Raw genomic sequence first — 24,602 nt, 5'->3', positions numbered from 1 at the left:
GTCACAGACAAAAGAATCAGAGGTGTTGAAGGTGATATTATCTAAGAAAATGTGTTAATTAAGAATGGATGGCAGGACACTCAAGGTACAGCTCTAGTGGGGGTGGGGTGGAAAGACTGACAAGGTATTAGTTGTAGATTTAAAAATAATGGAAATAGGTGGGAAAAGAAAAATCTATATAAATTTTTGAAAAAAAACAAAAGGGAGGGGGAAGAAACAGGGTGGGGATGGGGGGAGGGGGAGTTTAAGATCTAAAGTTGTTGAATTCAATATTCAGCCCGGAAGGCTGTAAAGTGCCTAGTCGGAAGATGAGGTGCTGTTCCTCCAGTTTGCGTTGGGCTTCACTGGAACAATGCAGCAAGCCAAGGACAGACATGTGGGCAAGAGAGCAGGGTGGAGTGTTAAAATGGCAAGCGACAGGGAGGTTTGGGTCTTTCTTGCGGACAGACCGCAGGTGTTCTGCAAAGCGGTCGCCCAGTTTGCGTTTGGTCTCCAATGTAGAGGAGACCGCATTGGGAGCAACGAATGCAGTAGACTAAGTTAGGGGAAATGCAAGTGAAATGCTGCTTCACTTGAAAGGAGTGTTTGGGCCCTTGGACGGTGAGGAGAGAGGAAGTGAAGGGGCAGGTGTTGCATCTTCTGCGTGGGCATGGGGAGGTGCCATAGGTGGGGGTTGAGGAGTAGGGGGTGATGGAAGAGTGGACCAGGGTGTCCCGGAGGGAACGATCCCTGCGGAATGCCGCCGGGGGGGTGAAGGGAAGATGTGTTTGGTGGTGGTATCATGCTGGAGTTGGCGGAAATGGCGGAGGATGATCCTTTGAATATGGAGGCTGGTGGGGTGATAAGTGAGGACAAGGGGGACCCTATCATGTTTCTGGGAGGGAGGAGAAGGCGTGAGGGTAGATGCGCGGGAGATGGGCCGGACACGGTTGAGGGCCCTGTCAACGACCGTGGGTGGAAAACCTCGGTTAAGGAAGGAGGAGGACATGTCAGAGGAACTGTTTTTGAAGGTAGCGTCATCAGAACAGATGCGATGGAGGCGAAGGAACTGAGAGAATGGGATGGAGTCCTTACAGGAAGCGGGGTGTGAGGAGCTGTAGTCGAGGTAGCTGTGGGAGTCGGTAGGCTTGTAATGGATATTGGTGGACAGTCTATCATCAGAAATTGAGACAGAGAGGTCAAGGAAGGGAAGGGAAGTGTCGGAGATGGACCATGTGAAAATGATGGAGGGGTGGAGATTGGAAGCAAAATTAATAAATTTTTCCAGGTCCAGACGAGTGCATGAAGCCGCACTGAAGTAATCATCGATGTACCGGAGAAAGAGTTGTGGGAGGGGGCCGGAGGAGGACTGGAACAAGGAATGTTCCACATACCCCATAAAGAGACCGGCATAGCTGGGGCCCATGCGGGTACCCATAGCCACACCTTTTATTTGGAGGAAGTGAGAGGAGTTAAAGGAGAAATTGTTCAGTGTGAGAACAAGTTCAGCCAGACGGAGGAGAGTAGTGGTGGATGGGGATTGTTCGGGCCTCTGTTCAAGGAAGAATCTAAGGGCCCTCAGACCATCCTGGTGGGGGATGGAGGTGTAGAGGGATTGGACCTCCATGGTGAAGAGGAAGCGGTTGGGGCCAGGGAACTGGAAATTGTTGATGTGACGTAAGGTGTCAGAGGAATCACGGATGTAGGTGGGAAGGGACTGGAAAAGGGGAGAGAGAAGGGAGTCAAGATAACGAGAAATGAGTTCCGTGGGGCAGGAACAGGCTGACACGATCGGTCTGCCAGGACAGTTCTGTTTGTGGATTTTGGGTAGGAGGTAGAAGCGGGCCGTCCGAGGTTGGGCGACTATCAGGTTGGAAGCTGTGGGAGGAAGATCTCCAGAGGAGATGAGGTCAGTAACAGTCCTGGAAACAATGGCTTGACAATTAGGGCTGGGCAACAAATACTGGCTTTGCCAGTGATGCCCATGAAAGAATAAATTTAAAAAATTATCCAATTTCCTTTTGGGGAGGGGAAAAAATGACCTGTTTTCATCATCCTTTCAAGCTATGCATTCCACATCATCGTAGCTTAGTCATTGTGTCCCTACTTGTTTCTCCCTTTTAGCCTTCCATTTACTTGAGTGCATAGCTGACAATTTACAGTACAGAGGAAGTGCTGTGCTGGTGTAGGTTCCTCCTTTCTGATGAGAAGCTAAAGTGAGGTCCCGTTTTCTCTCTACTCTCCCCGGTGTATGTGAAAGATCCCAAAACCCTATTCAAAGGAAAGTTCTTCCAGCATCTGGCAAATGTTCATGCTTCCAAATAAGCAAATTAGTTGTCATATTTCTTGCTTTACAACTGCTACTATCTTTCTTTCAAGTGTACTTCATTGGCTGTAAAGCACTTTGGCATATCCTGATGTTGTGAAAGGTGTCATGTAAATGCAAGCTCTCAAAAACTAGGAGCAGAATTTGGAGCTGGGGAGCCACTTAATCAGGCAGGAGGATGCTGGATGGGCACCCTGCTGCATTCCTTGCCCGTGCCCCGAGTAAGTCTGAGGAGGGAAGGCTCATGGACAGCATTCCTGCCCTGTCACCAATTGAGGCCCTTAAATGGTCAATTAATGCAGTGGACAGGGTAGTTGCTACGCAGGAAGCCCTAAAAGCAAATCCTGTCGGGATTGCTTGTGGACTCCTGGGGTGGGAGGGTCCGGGCCCCTCGATCATCCTCCAAGTTTCATTCCTCACCTTCCACCCCACCTGTCTCCATATTCAACTGATCTTTCTCTACCATGTCGATCACCTCCTGCATGATATCACTACCAAATGCATCTTCCCTTGCCCTTTTAGTATTCCGAAGAACTGTCTCCTCCGTAACACTCTGGTCCACTCCTCAATCACTCCCTCCCCTTCCCTTGGGGTCTTTCCATGTAAAGTCAGGAGGCGCAACACCTTCCCTTTTTACCTCCTTTCTACTCGTCATCCACAGCCCCAAGTGAAACATCGATGTGCGTGTTCTTTCAATTACTGTATTACTGCTCACAATGTGGTCTGCTCTATATTGGGGAAACCAAACACAGATTGGGTGGTCTTTTTGCAGAACATCCCTGTTCAGTTCACAAGTATGACCCTGAGCTTCCAGGCTGTCTGTCGTTTTAGTTTTCCACTTCACTCTCATGCTGGGCACGATTAGGCACTTTGCATCCTTCTGGACTCAACGTTGAGTTCAACAATTTCAGGCCCCCATTTTATTTACTTTTTCTTTGAATTTTCTCATTTTTGGATGGCAGTTGTTCATCAATCTGCCATTCACACTTCCTCTGGACACATCTATTTGTTTCTTTGCTTGTCCTATTACTATTCCCTTTGGGCTTACGCCACCAACCCTTCTGACATTTAATGTCTCCTGTCTTCCACCTTATCTCAAAACTTCCCATTTCTATTTCTACCTCCTCCATTTCACCTGCTTAAAAACCTTCTACTTTTCTAACTTATCCCAATTCTGGTGAAGGGTCTCTTTCTCTCTCCACAGATGCCGTTTGACCTTTTTTATTCACTCATGGGATGTGGGCTTCGCTGGCTGGGCCGGCATTTATTGCCCATCCCTAATTGCCCTTGAGAAGGTGGTGGTGAGCTGCCGACTTGAACTGCCAAAATCCATGAGGTGTAGGTACACCCACAGTGCTGTTAGGGAGGGAGTTCCAGGATTTTGACCCAGTGACAGTGAAGGAATGGCAATATATTTCCAAGTCAGGATGGTGAGTGGCTTGGAGGGGAACTTCCAAGTGGAGGTGTTCCCATGTGTCTGCCGCCCTTGTCCTTCTAGATGGTAGCGGTCGTGGGTTTGGAAGGTGCTGCCTACAGAGCCTTGGTGAATTCCTGCAGTGCATCTTGCAGCTGGTGTACACTGCTGTCACTGTGTGGAGGGAGTGAATGTTTGTGGATGTGGTGCCAATCAAGCAGGCTACTTTTGTCCTGTATGGTGTCAAGCTTCTTGAGTGTTGTGGGAGCAGCACTCATCCAGGCAAGTGGAGAGCATTCCATCAAACTCCTGACTTGTGCCTTGTAGATGGACAGGCTTTGAGGTGTCAGGAGGTGAGTTACTCATCGCAGGATTCCTAGCTGCTGACCTGCTCTTGTAGCCAGTGTTTATATGGCTAGTCCAGTTCAGTTTCTGGTCAGTAGCAACCCCTGGGATATTGATAGTGGGGAATTCAGTGATGGTGATGGCATTGCACATCAAGGGGCGATGATTAGATTCTCTCTTGTTGGAGATAGTCATTGCCTGATATTTGTGTGGTGCGAATGTTATTTGCCACTTGTCAGCCCAAGCCTGGATATTGTCCAGGCCTTGCTGCCTTTGGACATGGACTGCTTCAGTGTCTGAGGAGTCACAAATGGCACCAAACATCGTGAAATCATCAGCAAACATCCCCGCTTCATCCTTATGATGTAAGGAAGGTCGTTGATGAAGCAGTTGAAGATGGTTGGGCTGAAGACATTATCCTGATGAACTCCTGCAGTGATGTCCTGGAGCTGAGATGACTGACCTCCAACAACCATAACCATCTTCCTTTGTGCTAGGTATGACTCCAACCAGCGGAGAGTTTTCCTCAGATTCCCATTGATTCCAGTTTTGCTAGGGCTCCTTGATGCCATACTTGGTCAAATGCGGCATTGATGTCAAGGGTGGTCACTCTCACCTCACCTCGGGAGTTCAGCTTTTTTATCCATATTTGAACCAAGGCTGTAATGAGGTCAGGAGCCGAGTGGCCCTGGCAGAAGCCAACTGGGTGTCAGTGAGCAGGTTATTGCTAAGCAAGTGCTGCTTGATAGCAGTGTTGATGACCCCTTCCATTACTTTACTGATGATCGAGAGTAGACTGATGCATGGTAATTGGCCGGGTTGGATTTGTCCTGCTTTTCATGTACGGGACATACCTGGGCAATTTTCCACATGGCCAGGTAGATGCCAGTGTTATAGCTGTACTGGAACAGCTTGGCTAGGGGTGCGGCAAGTTCTGGAGCACTTGTCTTCAGTACTGATGCTGGTATATTGTCAGGGCTTATAGCCTTTGCACTATCCAGTGCCTTCGGCCGCTTCTTGATATCACGTGGAGTGAATCGAATTGGCTGAAGACTGACCTCTCTGACGCTGGGGACCTCCGGAGGAGGCCGAGATGGATCATCTGCTCAGCACTTCTGGCTGAAGATTGTAGCAAATGCTTCAGCCTTATCTTTTGCACTGATGGACTGGGCTCCCCCATCATGGGGGTATTTGTGAAGCTGCCACCTCCAGCGAGTTGTTTATTTGTCCATCACCATGCACGACTGGATGTGGCAGGACTGAAGAGCTTAGATCTGAACCATTGGTTGTGGGATTGCTTAGCTCTGTCCATCACTTGCTGCTTATGCTGTTTGGCACGCAAATAATCATGTGTTATAGCTTCACCAGGTTGACACCTCATTTTTAGCTATGTCTAGTGCTGCTCTTGGCATTGAACCAGGGTTGATCCTCTGGCTTGATGGTAATGGTAGAGTGGGTGATTATGCAGGGCCATGAGGTTACAGATTGTGGTAGTGTACAATTCTGCTGCTGATGGCCCACAGTGCCTCATGGATGCCCAGTTTTGAATTACTAGATCTGTTTGAAATCTATTCCATTTAGCACTGGTAGTGCCAGATAACACGATAGAGGGCATCCTCAATGTGAAGATGGGACTTTGTCTCCACAATGACTGTGCAGTGATCACTCCTCCTAATACTGTCATGTACAGATGCATCTGCGGCAAGCAGGTTGGTGAGGATGAGGTAAAGTATGTTTTCCCCTCTTTGTTGGTTCCCTCACCACCTGCTGCAGACCCAGTTTAGCAGCTATGTAATTTAGGACTCTGCCAGCTCGGTCAGTAGTGGTGCTACTGAACCACTCTTGGTGATGGACATTGAAGTTCCTCCACCCCTTGCCATCCTCAGTGTTTCCTCCAAGTGGTGCTCAACATGGAGGAGCTTTGATTCATTAGCTGAGGGAGGGCGGTATGTGGTAATCTGCAGGAGGTTTCCTTGCCCGTGTTTGACCTGATGCCATGAGACTTCATGGGGTTGGGAGTCGATGTTGAGGACTCCATGGCAACTCCCTCCTGACTCTATACCACTGCTGCCACCTCTGCTGGGACATACCCAGGAATGGTGATGGTGGTTTCTGGGGCATTATCTCTAAGGTATGATACTGTGAGAATGACTAGTCTGAGACAGCGCTCCCAATTTTGGCACCAGCCCCCAGATGTTAGTAAGGTAGAGTTTGCTGTGTCGTCGGGGCTGAGTTTGCCATTGGCGTTTCGGTGCCTAGGTCGATGCTGGGTGGTCTGTTCGGTTTCAGTTTTTTTTGGCCTTTGTAGCGGTTTGATTAAACTGAGGGGTTTTAAGAGTCACTGCTGTTGCTCTGGAGTTACATGTAGGCTAGGCCAGACTAGGTAAGGACAACAGATTTCCTTCTCTAAAGGACATTAGTGAACTAGATGGGTTTTTGGCAACAATTGACAATGGTTTCATGGTCATCATTAGATTTGTAATATCAGATTTTTATAGAATTCAAATTCCACCATCTGATTACTAATGCAGCGACAATACCACTCTGCCATCGCCTCCCTCCACCCCCCCTCCCCCCTTACTGAGTATTTCCAGCATACTTTGTTTTTATTTTTTATTCCAATTATTCTACTCTTGTTATTGTTTTAGACTTTATTTAGCTCTACTATCATTTTTTTAATCTACTTTTTTCCTCTGAGTATCTCGAAGATCCAGGTCTGTGTTTTCTGGGCTAACTGTTATACTGGGTTTCTTAGAATTAAATTAACAAATCTCCTGTTCTTTAAATGATAACAGCTCTTTGCTTCTATAATGCAGTGTGAAAACAGAGTCTATGGTTGCCAGGAGACATTTCCACTTGAACAATACTCAAACCATAAAGCTGCTTGTGAATTTAGGATAGTGAGATGCAAGTATGAAGCCTGTACCACTGAAGTCTTTCAGAAGAATCTTGCTGCTCATGAACAAGTTTGTGAGCACTGGAGCCAGCCGTGCAGAATGGGATGTGGAGTCCAACTCACCCAGAATCAACTGGAGGAGCACAACTGTTATAGGGACGTGAAGAGAAAATACAAGGAAAAGATAACTGTTCTCAAAAGCCGCTTAAGTAGGATGCACCGTCGCCTGAAGCTAGTTGAAGGAATTGTTCAGAATTTGACCTCGGATGATCACTGCCAGTTTTTGGAGCCTATTGTCTATGAAGATGGTGAGTAATCGTGGCTCCACACACAATTAATTAATCTTTTGTGGGTAAAGTTGCAGAGTAGCAGCAACAACCATGCCACGGGTATGAAATTGAAATCTGAACAACTGTGGAGAGATTTGTCACAGAATCTTACTGAAAGAGGTGAGATGCCAGCATTGTTCGCAAAGCAGTGGTCCAGTTTTTAACACACTCTAATGGTACACTTGATCTAGTGGCAACATGTTTGCATAGGTTCTAATACTAAGAATGGAAAATTTAACCCGAGAGGAACAGTGTAGTGTGAAGATTTCCTCCTTTTTCTGCTCCACCCCCGCCCCATCTAAAATCCTGAAGCTGCTGCAGAGTTAGTAAGTTAGAATGACCTTTCAATGCATTTTTATGATATGGCAGATGATATTTGCCAGGCTAACCAAATCCCAAAGGGAAACTTGGCCATGCTATCACAACGATTTTGTATTTCATAATTTATATTTATTACGAGAAGGTTTGTGCACTGAAGTCAGAAGTAACAAGTCCACTACCACCCTTCGAGATTTTAAAGATTAAATGAAAACATTTATTAACAAAAGAAAGGAAAACTTAATCACACAAGACTATGGTTACACAGTTACATTTAGTTTTAGAATAGTTCTCACAAGATTTCTACTTATTTCGACTCCCAACTACACACCCTTTTCAGACAGCAGTCCAAATAGTTTCTTAATCTATAAAACATCCAGCAATACTCCCACAAGCAGCCACTGTTGTAAGGGAGCTTCTTTCTCTCCCTCACTCGACAATGGAACTCCAAAGGCTTTTAACAAAACCTTGGTTACAGGAACAGCAAACTTTCCCCAAAGTGAGAGGCTTTTTTCCACAGGTCTATTTCTCACATTGCACCTTTTAAGATCTCCTCATATGGCCACCACCCACACAGCTTTCTATCTTTCTTTAAATATATTTCCTCCCTTTTGATTTGTAAATCTTTATTTCAACCTTTCTTTGGAAGTTACTTTTCCCAGAATATAACAATCTTCCATGTTGTCATTATGGCCAGCACTTCTGGGGAAGAATAAACTTAATAACTTTGCCTTATTTATCTTGCCAGTTGTAAACATCTTTGAAAATCAAACAACCTGTCAACTTATCTGAAAATGCAAATTCCATTCACACTGTATCTGCTGAGACTTCATCCTAGCTTACCCATCTTCAATTCAAATGCTTGTTCTACATCTAATCCCTTTTGTTGATTCAAACCTTGCAGTCTGACTGTCTGCAGTTTAATTAAACCAGACACACACACACACACACACACACACACACACAAATATATACATGCAATCCCCATAAACCTACTTCAATATCCCACAGTAATAGGGGAAAATAAATATTTCCTTTACAGCATAAAGGCACAAAAGGGTTGAATGGCCAGAGTTCTAGCTGGGCTGATGCTATGTAAACTAATGAAAATCCAGTGAATAAAATTGCAGAAATCCTCCTTTCCTTTCTCAGACTGCACGGGGGTACGGTGAATGTTGTGAAATTGAATTCAATAAACCCAATAACCTATGAGCTGGGACCATGAACTCTGCCTTTTCATTAATAACCCAGTAATATCCTTCAGGAAAGTGAACCTGCCCTTACCTAGTCTGGCCTAATGTGACCAACCTAGACTTTACTCTTATTGCCCCTGAAATGTACTGGCAAACCACTTGGCTGTACAACAATTACTTGGGAAAGTAACAATGGGCAAGTCAATGTCTGCCACATTTTTTTTTCTTCATTCACGGGATGTGGACTTCGCTGGCAGGGCCAGCATTTATTGCCCATCCCTAGTTGTCCTTGAGAAGGTGGTGAGCTGCCTTCTTGAACCGCTGCAGTCCATGTGGTATAGGTACACCCACAGTGCTGTAAGGGAGGGAGTTCCAGGATTTTGATCCAGTGACAGTGAAAGAACAGTGATATATTTCCAAGTCAATATGGTGAGTGACTTGGAGGGGAACTTTCAGCTAGTGGTGTTCCCATCTAACTGCTGCCCTTGTCCTTCTAGGTGGTAGTGGTTGTGGGTTTGGAAGGTGCTGTCTAAGGAGCTTTGGTGAATTCCTGCAGTGCATCTTGTAGGTGGTACACACTGCTGCTACTGTGCGTCGGTGGTGGAGGGAGTGAATGTTTGTGGACATGGTGCCAATCAAGCGGGCTGCTTTGTCCTGGATGGTGTCAAGCTTCTTCAGTGTTGTGGGAGCTGTACTCATCCAGTCAAGTGGGGAGCATTCCATCACACTCCTGACTTGTGCCTTGTAGATGATGGACAGGCTTTGGGGAGTCAGGAGGCAACTTACTCGTCGCATGATTCCTAGCCTCTGACCTGCTCTTGTAGCCACAGTATTTATATGGCTAGTCCAGTTCAGTTTCTGGTCAATTTTAACCCCCAGGTTGTTGATAGTGAAGGATTCAGTGATGGTAATGCCATTGAACATCCTGAAAACAAAGTTTTTTTTTAAAAAAGAAAACACATTTTGCATAGAAGGTAGCAATCTAGGAGTGCCTGCACCTCAAACAGACTAAGCCAGAAACTTGGGTAGAGGCTTTAAGATAAAAATTGGCACCCATGATTCAAGTGTATGTGGTGGTTCTTAACTGGGTTTCAGAACTGCAATTGAGCTTGTTTGAGTGGTGATAGTTTCTTCAGGCCACTATTAGCTTCAGATGACCCAAGTCATGTGAGAGTACTCTCATTTGTTCTGAACTACCACTGACCTTTGTACAGTCCTATTCAATGCTCTCAACAGGCAGTACAGGCCACCATCTTTTGAGATGATGGTACAATAGGAAAGTATGACTGATGTATTTGTCTCTTCTAGAAAGTGAAGACATGGCTGCTGAAGCCCAGGAAGAAGACAACAGCAACATTTTGGATGCTGAATACAGTGAAAATGAAAGCCAGTATTCCTGGAACTCAGGTGACTTAGAAAATGGAGATGGGCAACCAGCAGATGAAGGTAAGTTGGGGATGAGGGGGTGGTGTGCAGAGAAAATTCTATTGAATTTGTAGATCATTTGGTCATGAAAGTATAATTTTGTTAATGGCATGATTTAATCAGTATGGTCAGGGTCAGGTTAGAGTTAACATTATATTGAGTATAATATACAAAAATGCATTGCAAGGAACAATCATGCGATAACCAGAAAGGTTCTCATCAACAAATGGGTTTCAGGGTTATTAGAAATGCACTAAGGCATATTGTGATTTAGGTGGGCTTGATGGACCAAAGATCCCCTTCTGTTGGATCTGTTACTATGTATGTTATATGTGACTAAGGCCCACCAATCTTTAATGTTTCTAGTTGCTCAAATATGTTTCACTGACAGCAATGTTGCCCAGTACAGTTGGACATCAGATAGAGGCTTTGAATGGATTGGGTGGTTACCAAATATGTTTCAGATGCCATTATAACCCTTTGTTAAACATGGAAAAGCAGTTGTGTATTCGAATGCCAATTCAGGTCAGTGATATTTTAAAACAAAATTGTGCTTCAAAGTGCGTGATGTCCAAGCTTCATTCATTACCCCTTTGCTCTTGCTACTGGATTTGTAAAGTTACCTCATGAGTGATTCTTCAGTGCCTGCCCCTGAACTGTTCTGAATTCCAGGAGACTTTCTAGATTCTATCAAATTCCAGTGTAATGTCCAACTTTAGCTCTGTTTTGCAATTTGTGTGCTGGGGTACAGCAATGAGTACCCAGTAATTGCCAGTGATCTACTTTTTTTACTTTCAAAATACATGGCAGGAGCTATTGATTACCATGTGATCTCTGCTCCATGTGTTCCTGCTAATTTAAAGGATCCTGATATTGGGAAACCAAGTTTATGTAAAATGACACTGTGGGATTCAGAAGATTAATTTAAGAACATGAAAAACTAGGAGCAGGAGTAGACCATATGGCCCGCTGAAGCCTGCTCTGCCATTCAATATGATCATCTGCCTCAACACCACTTTCCTGCCCGATCTCAATGTCCCTTGATTCCCTGAAACAATGAAAAATTGTCTATCTCGGCCCTGAATATACTCTCAATTGAGCATCCACAGTCCTCTGGTAGAGAATTCCAAAGGTTCACAACCCTCTGAGTGAACAAATTTCACAGAAGCACAGAATGGTTACAGCACAGAAGGAGGCTATTCGGCCTGTTGTCTGCACCAGTTCTCTGAAGGAGCAATTTGTCTAGTGCCATTCCCCTGCCTATTCCCTGTAGCCCTGCACATTCTTCCTTTCCACAAAAGTTAATTACTTTTAAATGCCTCAATTGAGCCTGCCTCCACCATACTTAAGCAGTGCATTCCAGAGCCTAACCATTCGCTGTGTCAAAGTTTCTCCATGTGTCCATTGTTTCTTTTAGCAATTACCTTACATCTGTTCCCTCTGATTCTCAGTCCTTCCACCAATTGGCACAGTTTCTCCCTATCTGCTCTGTCTAAACCAGTCATGATTTTGAATACCTCTCCCAAATCTCCTCTTGACCTTCTCTTCTCCAAGGAAGACCGTCCCAACTTCTCCAATCTCTCCACATAACTGAGGTTCCTTATTCCTGGAACCATTCTCGTTAATCTTTTCTACACTCTGTAATGCCTTCACATCTTTCCTAAAGTGCGATGCCCAGAATTGGATGTAATACTCCAGCTGAAGCTGAACCAGTATTCTACACAAGTTTAATATAATGTCCTTGTCCTTACACTGAATCTTCTCATGTCAGACCTAAATGATCAGCTCATTTTCCTGAGGCTGTGTCCCCATGTTTTAAATTCCCCAGCCAGGGGAAACAACTTCTGTCTACCCTGTCAAGTCCCTTCAGAATCTTGTATGTTTTGATGATATCACCTCTAATTCTTCTAAACTCAGGAAAATACAGGTTCACTTTACTGAACTTCTCATCGTAGGACAACTCTCTCATGTCTTGTGAATCTTCACTGTACTATCTCCAGGGCAAAGTATATCCTTACATACAGAGACCAAAACTGTGCACAGTACTCCAGGTGTGGTCTCACCAGAGTCCTATACAATTCTGTGTATTTGTCCTTGGGATGTGAGCATCACTGGCAAGACCAGCATTTATTGCCCATTCCTAATTGCCCTTGAAGGTGGGATGAACCATCTTCTTGAACCGCTTGTAGGTACACCCACAATGCTGTTAGGGAGTTCTAGGATTTTGACCCAGTGACAGTGAAGGAATGGCGATTTATTTCCAAGGTGGTGAGTAACTTGGAGGGGAACTTGCAGGTGGTGGTAGGGTTCCCATGCATCTGCTGCCCTTGTACTTCTAGGTGGTGGAAGCCATGGGTTTAGAAGGTCCTGTCGAGGGATCCTGGACATGTTTCTCAGGGTATCTGGTAGATGGTATACACTGCTGCTAATGTGTGTCAGTGGTGGAGGGAGTGACTGTTTAAGGTGGTAGATGGTGTGTCCTGGATGGTGCTGTGCTTCTTGAATGTTGTTGGAGCTGCACTCATCCAGGCAAGTGGAAAGTATTACATTGCACTTCTGGCTTGTGCCTTGTAGCTGGCTTGGGGAGTTGGGGTGAGTTACTCACTACAGAATTCCTGAATTCTGATCTGTTCTTGTGGTTTTCTTCAGTTCTCTGACTGAAGGCAGGCCCAACCCACAGCGCTACAACCTCCACCAGGGTGCAAACCCTGTGCTGTTGGCACCCATCTGATCCACACCAGCTGTCCAGCCTGCTGAGTCAACTGCACCGCCCCCCCCCCCCCCCCCCAAGGCCTCAAGGAGTCCAAGTTGCTGTGGCAACATGCACTTTTATAAGAATGTTGTAGTCTGGAGCTATGAATAGTGATGGAGAGACTCCAATTTTATTTCCAACACCTGGCTGACCAGGAATCTCTCCTGCTCTTACTTCCTGCCATTGGTGTGTGTTGGAAGGATGTACAGGTTTTTACTCAACCTGTTTGGTCATATTGTGAACACATGTTCGTTGGCCATCAAGTCCTGGAGTGTTGAAACTGGAGCTTCTGGCTCAGAGGCAAGGCCACTACCCACTGCACCACAGAACCACTTTCTGTTCTTGTGGCCACAGTATTTATGCCTCTGGTCCAGTTCAGTTTCTTGTCAATGGTAACCTCCAGGATTTTGATAGTGAAGGATTCAGCAATGGTCATGCCATTGAATGCCAAAGGGGAGCTGGTTAGATTCTCTCTTGTTGGAGTTGATCATTGCCTGGAACTTGTGTGGCATAAATATTACTTGCCATTTATCAGCCCCAACCTGAATGTTGTCCAGGTCATGATGTGGTACGTGCCTACATGCAGCATTATCTGGTGCGATGGTACTGAACACTCAATCATCAGCGACCATCCCCACTTCTGACTTATAATGAAAGGAAGATCATTGTTGAAGCAGCTGAAGATGATTGGGCTCGGGCAGTGCTGACAACTCCAGTGATGTCCTGGAACTGGGATGATTGCTTACTGACAACGACGACCATTTTCCTTTGTGCTAGGTATGATTCCAACCAGCGAAGAGTTTTTCCCCTGATTTCCATTGATTTTAAATTTTGCTCAGGCTCCTTGATGTCACTCTGTCAAGCTGTCTTGAAATCAAGGGCAGTGACTCTCAGCTGTTTAGTTCCTGTTTGGGCCAAGGCTGTAATGAGGTCTGGAGCTAAGTTACCCTGGCAAAACCCAAACTGAGCAGGTTATTGATGTGTAAGTGCTGCTTGATGGCACTGTCAGCAACACTTTCCATCACTTTGATTTGAGAGTAGACTGATGGGGTAGTAATTGGCCTGATTGGATTTGCCCTGCTTTTTGTGGACAGGATATTCCTGGCATTTTCCAGTGTTGTAGTTGTACTGGAACAGCTTGGCTAAAGGTGCTGCAACTGGAACAAGACCTCCTTGTTCTTGTACTCCAGTGCCCTTGGAATAAAGGCCTAGTTGCCTTCCTAATTGCTTGTGGTACCTGCAGGTTAACTTTTTCTGTTCCTTGAATGTGTACACCCAACTTTTTCTGAACATCAACATTTAAGAAAAATTCTGTTTCTTGCCGCTTGTTGCCCACACACTTGACCTGTCTATATCTCTTTGCAGCCTCTTTGTGTCGTCTTCGCAACTTGTATTCCCATCTAACTTTATATTGTCAGCCAATGTGTATACATTACTCTGTCTCTTCGTCTATATAGATTGTTGAGGCCCCAACATTGATTGTGACAACCCAGGTAGTTACAGCCTATCAATTTGAAACTCCCTGTTTATTGCTAATCTCTGCTTCCTGTCCATTAATCCTCCATCCAGGTGAGTATGTCGCCCCAACACACGAGATCTTATCTTCTGTATTAACCTTTTTGTCTGGCACCTTATCAGTACCTTTTGGAAATCCAAGTGTACCATATCAACTGGCTCCCATTTATTTACTGTACAAGTTACATCCTCAAAAACTTTAATAAATTTGACAAACACAATTCCCCTTCTGTAAAACCACATTGAATCTATCTGATCATGCTTGATTTTCTTAAGACTCCCTTTAGATTCCATTATCTTCCTGATGACTGCTGTGAGGCTAACTGGACTGTTAATTTTGTGATCCCCCTCTCCCTCCTTGAACAGAGGGCATTCCATTTGCTAAATTCCAATCAGCTGGGACTGTTCTGGAATCTGGGGAATTTTGGAAAATCATAACCAGTGCATCTGCTATCTCTGCAGCTACCTCTCAAAACCTTGGATGTAGACCATCAGATACTGAGGATTTGTTGGCTTTTAGTCTTTTAAGTTTCTCTCTCTCTTTTTCTCTGCTGGTATTAATTTCTCTGCTGGTATTAATTACCTCAAGTTCCTCACTTACCCTCTATTTCTGGAATGTAATTTGTGTCTGCTATTATGAAGTCAGACAACATACTACTTGTTCAATGTCTCTGCCATTTCCTCATTCCCCATGATAATTTCTCCCATCTCTGCCTGTAAGGGGCCAATGTTTACTTTAGCTACTCCTTTTTTTATATGGTTGTAGAGCTTTTGCAATCCATTTTTATATTTGTGGCTATTTTATTCTATTTTTCCCTTTTATCAACATTTTGATTGTCCTTTGGTTTCTTAAACTCTCCCAATCCTCCTGTTCTTTGCAACATTATAAGCCTCTTTTAATCTAATACTACCTTTAACTTCCCCAGTAAGCCATGCTTGATCTTTCTCGCTGAGTTTTTTAATGGAAGGTATTTTTGTTGAACATTTTGAATTGTTTCTTTAAGTAAAAAGTAGAAACATTTATTACCATACCTTTTGATTCTATTTACCCAATCAAACTTAGCCAGCTCTCCCCTTATCCCTATGTAATTGGCTTGTTTGAGATTCTTGTTTTTCTAATAATTCTCAAACTTAATTGTATTATGATTACTTTCTCCAACCCCCAAAAGGACCTTTTACTATGAGATTACCAATTATGCAATACTAGATCTAAAATAGCTTTGTCCTGAGTTCTAGGTAGCTGTCACAAAAGCATTCTACACAATCTTCCAGACCACCATTTGCCAAGTTGATTTGTCCAGTCTATATGAAAATTGAAGTCCTCTGCAATTATTTCATTGCCTTTTGTTCAAAGCTCCAATTATTTTTTAATGGTCTATCCAATGGTACAACTACTGTTAGGGGGCCTATACACTACTCCCAGGAGTGTTTTCTTCCCTCATTCCTAATCTCCACACAGTAATTCTACTTCCTGATTTTCTAAGCCAAAATCCTTTCTGATCTATTCTTTTATCATCCGTTACTATAAAGGCTGCTACTCCATTTCCATTCTGGCCATCTTTTCAAAATGTCATGTACCCTGGAACAAGGTTTTGATTGTAAATTACCCCACCTTTTTAACAGATGTAGGGATTGATATTTCATGAAAAGTGTGAGCATTCATAAATAAAAGGGAGATGATGCATTTTGTTAATTGTAAACTGAAAGTATTAGCTTGTGGAGAAACAACCTTTTTAAACTGCTTTGAAGCAGAGTTTGAAGGACTGCATTCTGAAATGGCGACCTTATGAAAAGTTAAGTACACAGTCTGAGCTTCAAATGTATAAAGCACAAAATCTGTTTCCGTTTGAAAATGCTGTTGAAAGTTAGCACATTTTCTTTCACACCATTTTTACAATTTTTGTGTGTAGTAAACCTGCTCTGCTTTTGAGATGACTTTCAGGTGGCACACTACCTCTTGTGGAAACTTGTCCATGGTTTTGTTTTTCTCTCCCCTATGGGGAAGGACTTGGCACAGTACTGGATGTCATTTCTGATTAGGCAGATTTTGTAACTCTGCGTTATTGATATTAATCCAGTCTGTTCTTAACTGTATTTTTTTGTTTGAATTATCTGTATCAGCAGATTGTTTATTGAAAACATTTTAAGAAAAATTGCACCAAAACACTAAAAAATGACAATGTTAAAGGAACTGTTGAAATGCACATGATCAAACCTTGTGCACTGTACAATGCAAAGATTTCTCCCCCACTTTATTTCATTTCTCCAGATGCTGCTCCACATACTTGTTGTTTTTGGGTTTTCCTCAATTGAATTTCTGGCTAGCCATGCCCTCAAACTCCTGAATGATACCATGCACTCTAGTAAGGGAGGCTATCACCTTAGACACATATTTGATAATTAATTAATTCAAATTCTTATCAATATCACCAGTCTGGAATCATTTATTTTGGCAATTCTAATTCAGCAAATGGAAGGTGCAATTTCAACAAATAATTTGAAGTAAGCAACTGTTTTTGTTTGAGATTATAAAACCATAAGTTTACATATACGATTAGTGCTTAAATCTATCAGGTTAATCTTCCGAAGTAGAACTTCAACCTATTAAACTTATACCTTGCTCAGGTGAACTAGAAGATATTGAGGATGAAGAGGAGGTGGATGAAACAATACCTGAGCAGACAACTGAAGACACCCTTTCAGTCAGTTCCAGGTCCAGCACTGAACAAGAAGTCGATCGCACTGGTTCCCAGATCCATTTATATTTTGAAACTGATGATAATGGTAGCATTGCTTCAGAGAATGCTAGTTCCTTGTCTGATCAAGATGCTTCCAACAGAAAAAGGGTCAGGCCTTGTATGCTGCAATGTTCCTTCAGGTAGTTTACTTTTTTTTTCAACAGATTTCCAAGCCTTTTTAAAAAAATTCTTTTGTGTTTTAGTGGGAATTCTGCAATGGTAATGGCATTGAATGTCAAGGGGAGATGATTAGTTCTCTCTTGTTGGAGATGGTCATTGCCTGGCACGTATGTAGTGCAAATGTTAGTTGTCACTTATCCCAAGCCCAAATATTGTTCAGGTCTTTTTGCATATGGACAGGGACTGCATCAGTATCTGAGGAATCGTGAATGGTGCTGAACATTGTGCAGTCATCAGCGAATGTTCCCACTTCTGATCATATGATGCAGTGAAGGTCATTGATGAAGCAGCTGAAGATGGTTGGGCCTAGGACACCACCCTAAGGAACTCCTGCAATGATGTCCTTGGATGGAGAAGATTGGTCTCTGACAAACACGACCACCATCTTTTGTGCTAGATATGACTACAACAATTAGAATTTTCCCCCTGATTTCCATTGACTTCAATTTTGCCAGGGCTCCTTGATGTCAAGGGCAGTTCTTGCCTCACCTCAGAATAAGAAATGAGTTGGTCACTAAAAATGTCTGCTTGGCACTTGAGTCACAATTTGGTAGAAAAGCTTAATGTTGCATGAACATCTCCGTGCAGGAGCACAGTAATGCTATCTTAGCAGATCTGCCAACTGTCACTCATAATATAAAAGCAAAATACTGCAGATACTGGAAATCTGAAATAAAAACAGAAAATGCTGGAACAACTCAGGTCTGAAAGCATATGTGGAGAGAGAAACAGCTGTTTTGAGTCCATGATTCTTCAGAGTGTAGAAGAGGTTTCATTATTAAAAATGTGTATAGTACTATGGGGTGTGTTGCTACTTGTTCACAAGTCCTGTGTTGAAAGGATAACCTACCAGACCCTGAAATATGTGCAGAATGGCTAACCTGCAGTGTTTCTTGTAATCCTTACTGATCCCTAACTAATTTATGCCCATTGTAATCCATCATTAAAGTGATGGAACATTTGACTACCAGTAGGAGTTTGAAGAGGATTAAATTAGACCCTTGTGCTCAGGTTGCTCAGTGTTTGTGGAAAGTACTTAACGCAAGCAATTTGTGTCATACTTGGATACTCATTTACCATTGTAAATTAGTGCTGCTGTTTAAAGGGGAAACACTACTTAAAATTTTCAGGGAGAGGGAGGTTGTCCCTACCTAATCAGATTGAAGGTGGAGTATGTATAATGGGGGATGATGTTTGTAGGATTCCACCAAGGAAAAAATGGATGTTTCCGACTGAACAGCCTGTAAAAGATCAGGCATTCTACTGACCTTCTCCAGTCTGCATATTTTTTTAACCCATATTTTAAATATGGCATCTTTTAAAGAATAAATTTGCATCTGTGTAATTTTTAAATATACTTTATCCTTTATTAATTACATTTAGAGATTTCATTGAATGGGATTGCTTTTGCCTGAAAGAAGCAAGCCAAGCTATTTTTTTTTAAAAGAGCAAAAAAATCCATTTGTGTTTCTCTTACGTTTCAGGTGCCGAAAGTCCGTTTGGAAGCGTAGCAACCTCAGTTTAAGGATGTTTTCCAGAAGACAGCATAGCCAGCCACGTTGATAATATTGTGCTCCCTTTAGTTGGATGATCAAAGATGAAAAGCTTGCACTTGTTGATATGTGCTTTAAATGAGTTCATTTTTTCTTATTTCCATAATTCATGCTGAGTTACATTTGAGAAGCTTTTCAATAATTGTCAAAAGCCAGAGTAATTGTAAATTTGTTTTCCATGTTCTTGAGTTTTTGGAAGTTGATGGCTGCATCTAGAACTGCCATTAACTATATTGCCTTGCCAGTGAAGGACTAGGTAGCACTTTTAAATTGGTGCAAGCCAGGTATAGAATAAAGCTGCTCCTGCCCTGACAAGTCTGAACTCCATCTAAACTCAATCTTTTGTTGTGCCAGCTCAATATTTCCACCAGCCACCTTTATGGCATGTTAACGAGACTGACAATCGTAAGCAATTTTTCAATAGGCCTGTGCTCAATAGGAACTGGCTTGAGGCTGATCAATCCCAGTTCTCAGTTGGCTGCAAAATGAGGTTTGGACAATCTATCCAGATCCTAGTGCAAGTCCACACTGCAAAATTGCCCATTTGTTGAACTTGCTGAGACGACTAACATCAATAGTCTTCAAAATGGAATAAGCAAGAACAACAGGCTGCCTTGAAGATGGAGTACAGACATCTCAGCAATTGGTGTCCAGAATGGATATATGTTTCTCTCAATCCTTGATTTCTTTCCTTCCATTCAGCCACCATCAAGTAAATGTATGTCTGTATCAATCTTGCCATGAGACATTTATCAAAATTAAACTGGCCAATAAAGGTTGTGACTCATTTGTACGTTTAGCCCAAAGGGTTATACAGTTGTTATATCACACCAAGTACTGTTTTGTGCTCTTAGTTAACATGCTAAATATTATGAACGCAAAGGAAAAACTTAAGTGCTTCCAGCATTTACTATACATCTTTTAAAGAAATGCATTGGTTAATCTATGACCGATTTTCCATGCATCAATTTTTTATCTCGAGTTAAAGTCAGATTTATGGATGTTGTGACAAACAGACCGTTTTTCCACTGCATGTCGATCAGTCAGCATTGAACATTCAGATGTGAATTCAGATTTGGCAGTTTTATACAGCAGTAGACAACCCTAATTATCTGAACTTTAGTACCTTAATGTCTTTTGCTCTTCTGTAAAGTTTAGTATAGTATTAAGAGCACAAATCACTAACTTAGACGCAAGCTGTTAGAAAGATTGTGAAAACACCACTCCAATTCCACTCTATCAATCTCTATTTTAAGCATGGGACCAAATACTTATGACAAGGAAACATGGTGGGGGAGTGGGGGGGGAGGGAAAGGCAATGAAGCAGAAATTAATTTCCTCTTTCCAGAGTGCTTTTACTATCTGGGGTTTAATAATCTATCTTGCTTCAAATTTTTGCCTTGCATTGCAATATTTTCTATTCTGTAACTCAGTTAAAAGCTAAAAAGGGCAATGGAACTTTTTGGTGGGTACAAAGTTTGAAAATTTCTTAACATTTTTTAATAATGGGAGGAAAATAAAGGTTATCCTAGTGTAGTTGCAAAGATGCTCTTTTGGTCATAGTTACTGAATCTTGTGCTATCTGCCTGGTTCTGCTAACATGATTACAGAACTTTTGCTTTTTAATTTGCAGCATCTGGTTGTATTTGAATTTTCTATCTTGTAAGCTGAAAATTTTTGAAATAAAGTGTTGGCATTGAAGATTTTTTCCATAGATGTTAAGTATTTCTCAAGTAGAGCATCCTTAATGAAACATGATTCTATCACTATCACTGAAGAAAAATAAGCATCAATTGACTTTAAATGTACATCCCTGCACTAAGCTAATATAAATTCATGGTTTGTAGCCCAACATATTGGTGACGTTAAAAGCAAAAAACTGTGGATGCTGAAAATCCAAAACAAAAACACCTGGAAAAACTCAGCAGGTCTGGCAGCATCTGTGGAGAGGAGCACAGTTAACGTTTCAAGTCCGCATGACTCTTCAACAGAACTAAGGAAAAATAGAAATATAAACTGGTTTAAGGGGTGGGGGGGGTGTTCTTGACTCTTCTTGTCCCACCGCCCGCCCCCTTAAACCAGCTTATATTTCACCCCTTTTCTATTTATCCTTAGTTCTGTTGAAGAGTCATGCGGACTTGAAATGTTAACTGTGCTCCTCTCCACAGATGCTGCCAGACCTGAGTTTTTCCAGGTATTTTTGTTTTTATATTGGTGACGTTGTTCTGTTCCCACTTGTTTGTAAACATTCACTTCACTTACTCATTAGCTACTACCTGTCCTATAAATATACACTAACACTTCCAACTTGTAATTGGAATTTTTTTTCACTTCATGGATATGAATGTCGCTGGCAAGACCAGCATTTGTCATCCATTCCTATTTGCCCTTGAAGGTTTTGGTGAGCCAACTTAAACCACTGCAGATGCAGGTACACTTACATGGCTGTTAGGGAGTTCCAAGGTTTTGACCCAGTAACAGTGGAGGAACGGTAATATAGTTTCAAGTCAGGATGATGTGTGGCTTAAGAGGAACTTGCAGGTGGTAATCCCATGCATCTGCTGCCCTTGTCCTTCTAGGTGGGAGGTCATAAGATCTGGAAGGTGCTTTTAAGGTTTGGTGAGTTGTTACAGTGCATCTTGTAGATGGTACACACTGCTACTGTGTTGAAGGGAGTGAATGTTCTTAAGGTGGAAGGGGTGCTGATCAAGCTTAGTCTTGGATGATGTTGAGCTTCTTGAGTGGCATTGGAGCTGCACTCATCCAGGCAAGTGGAAAGTATTCCATCACACTCCTAACTTGTGCCTTGGATGGCAGACAGGCTTTAGGGAGTCAGGAGGTGAGTCTGCAGAATTCTCAGCCTCTGATCTGGTCTTGTAGCCACAGTATATTGATTTAAATTTTGCTAGAACTCCTTGATGCCAAAGGCAATCACACTCGTGTCTTAATTCTCAATTTGAAGGACTGCATTCATGCAGGAAGTATTTAACAAACTTTCCTCCCACCAAGGTTCAGATGTGGCAAGAAAGATTTTACAATTTGTGCTTTGAATGGAGCTGTTGACTCATTTACAATTCACTCTAAGATTTCTAAACCTTGAAGTCATTTGTTTGTTAAACATAAATGCAATACTCAAACAGCGAGTGGTTAAAAGGGTAATTAAGATTACAAATCAATGCACCATTCCTACATTGCATGAACTGAAGTATATAAACATTATATGGTTAAATGAACCATGTAAGGAGTAGGGTTACATCAGTGCTTTTCCATCTTGTGTTTTACAGCATTGAATTTAATCAAACTTGAGTTGCTTTGATTGCTTTATTTTACATTGGCAGCATTGTATAAATACATGTAGCTTAACAAAGTAAATACAAACAACTTAGTATAGCCAAAAGCAAACTTCAGATGCTCAACTTGAAATCAAAACAGCGAAGGAAATCTGAATTTTGTAGGGGAGTGGTGAGAGTCAAAATTTCAGTTCTGTAACATCGCTTGGCATCGCTTTTTCTACTGCCAACTGATTGGCATTTCCAGCCCTTGTTTTTGTTTGGAAACAACTCTATTTCTCTTTAGAGATCCTAACGTTGAGTCCAATATGACTCAACCTTGTATTTCAGATTTCCAGTACCCGTAGTATTTTGCTTTTTATTCCAGCCTCTTATTTTGATTTCAAGCATAGTACATCTTTACAAAACATGAACAGACTTTCTGGGAATGAAGGTGGATTTGGGTTTTTTTGCAATATCGAGATGACAGCAGTTTGAAGGAAGGACAGGGAGATGAAACCTCTGGAAATTACACTCTACAAAGGGGAGCTATGCAATAAAATTTATACCAGAAGGGTATATAGTGTGATTATGGTGGCTAGTATTTTAGCAGTTAGATTTCGATATTGGGATATTTATAAAGTTTTTTTAAATTTCACAGGATTAGTGCATAGAATTTAGGTTTTTATTTATTACATTGCACTTCTTCCTCCAATACAGTAGATGGCAATAATACACCAAAGTGTGAATTTGCCTGAAACCATTAGAAGAAAGAAATCTCTGGAATAGTGGTGTGGGAGTGGCCTGGTTCAGCTAGGCTACATCAACTGTCAATTCAGGGGTGCAGAGTGCATCGCTCATCTCCTTAACTGCCCCACCCCAAAAAAACACTTGCAGATCAATTCTTCGGTTGGTACTGGACCCATGACCCCACGCCCTTGGAGACAAGTTGCTGCGTTGGAGCCGTTATCACTCAATGGGGCTTTTTGGGCTGGAGTACCTTTGCATGAGGGTGGCTTCCTTGGCCTGGAGCTATCCAGAAACAGAATAGGAGGTTTAAGGAAAGCTGAGTGTCTGCTAATGGATTATGAATACCTGGGATCAGGAGAACTTCCCAAAACACCACATTTGCCTCCTTTCCATTCCCTTCAATGGGTCATCGGCGGAACGTGGTACAGGAGAAAGAGGTGGGGGGAGGGGGGGGCGAAGAGACGGGTACGTTACAATTTTAGTCATACCCATTGGATGTACCTGTGTTGGAGAGGGAGCATGAAGACCTAATAAGTTCTCTATCTTCTGCCCCTATTTTGGTTATGCCATTGCACTATAGTGACACAGGTTGTTATATTGCTGATGTAATTTTTTTCTTTTAGTTGCACACAAGCAATTGTACTTGCTGTGAATTTCCACCAGGACAAATGTTCTGCCTTCAGACACTAGCTTTGGTTTGGATGAAGGCTTATGGCCCCATTTGGTGCCATACTTCCAATTCTTAAGACCATACATCACCTGTAACCAAGAATGAAAATTAAATCACAATACAAGATACAGAAACTAAAATGTTGCTTTCATGCACAAGCAAACATGCACAGCTACAAGTAAAGCGATGCATTCAAAAGAGGTTGTTGCAATAAACAGTTTATTGGCACACGGGTTTTATTGACCACAAGCAATACTTAGGTGGGCAATAAGCTTTAGTGCACCATTTAATGTAGGCACACTTATCTTGCCCACAGTAACTAATAATACTGTGGGTAATTTTCAGAGGGTGCCACAGGTAACAGCTGCACGTGTTAACAGAGCACGTGGTCCCAAGTGCTGAACCAGGTCATTAGTGCTAGTTATAGTAACAACAAATTCGAATATAAATCAATACCGGGCTCCGGTAGTTATCTGACAGTAATAGCATTCATTTTAGACATTGCAAACATACCCATGGTAAACACAAAAATAGTTACGTTGGTGCTATTAAGACCAGATCTCAACTCTTGCAGGTTGTATTTCTTCCCCAATATAAACAAGGTTAACATTTAAAAGACTCTAACCAGGATAAAGTTAACACTGTCAAATTTTAATACGAAGAAAGACAAAATATTGTGGAATTAAAACATTTCTGAAAATTACTGGAGTTTTTCTTTGAATTATAAACCGCTTTAAGGGCTTAAAATTAAAAACTTAACAATGAAATCCCCACATTTTATTTTTCAAAAATACACTTTATTCGTAACCAACAATTAACACCACATACCACATTGCACCATCTTCACTGTCGCTGGAACTGCAGCAACAGTCATTTATAGAGCGGTGAAACGTTCACCCCGAATCTGAATAACACAGATAACAAGCTGCTTCTTAAATGTGTGGGTAGTG

The 24,602-nt window shown here is 42.4% G+C and overlaps 1 protein-coding gene, 1 long non-coding RNA gene and 1 other non-coding gene across 3 annotated transcripts in view; 1 reads left to right on the top strand and 2 right to left on the bottom strand.

The window, feature by feature from the left end:
• rnf151 (ring finger protein 151) overlaps positions 1–19,066 on the top strand; it is a 36,691-nt gene extending 17,625 nt beyond the window's left edge. The window contains exons 5-8 of the mRNA XM_078559286.1: positions 6,881–7,268; positions 10,109–10,246; positions 17,118–17,370; positions 18,895–19,066. Coding sequence (XP_078415412.1) covers positions 6,881–7,268; positions 10,109–10,246; positions 17,118–17,370; positions 18,895–18,973 — 858 coding nt within the window. The 3' untranslated portion in view covers positions 18,974–19,066. The remainder of the gene's footprint in view (positions 1–6,880; positions 7,269–10,108; positions 10,247–17,117; positions 17,371–18,894) is intronic.
• A 3,204-nt stretch (positions 19,067–22,270) lies between these two features.
• LOC144691240 (uncharacterized) lies at positions 22,271–24,554 on the bottom strand. Its single transcript, XR_013579071.1, has 2 exons — positions 24,481–24,554; positions 22,271–23,741 (listed from the first exon to the last, which is right to left on the bottom strand). It is a non-coding gene; the product is annotated as an uncharacterized LOC144691240 (long non-coding RNA).
• LOC144691308 (small nucleolar RNA ACA64) lies at positions 23,870–24,002 on the bottom strand. The gene has a single exon (XR_013579102.1). It is a non-coding gene; the product is annotated as a small nucleolar RNA ACA64 (small nucleolar RNA).
• Positions 24,555–24,602: the final 48 nt, after the last annotated feature.

This window comes from Cetorhinus maximus, chromosome 15 (genome assembly GCF_964194155.1).
Source record: "Cetorhinus maximus chromosome 15, sCetMax3.hap1.1, whole genome shotgun sequence".
Lineage (NCBI taxonomy): Eukaryota > Metazoa > Chordata > Chondrichthyes > Lamniformes > Cetorhinidae > Cetorhinus > Cetorhinus maximus.
The sequence above is the reverse complement of the archived record's forward strand: the minus strand, read 5'-3'. Positions and strand labels throughout refer to the sequence as shown.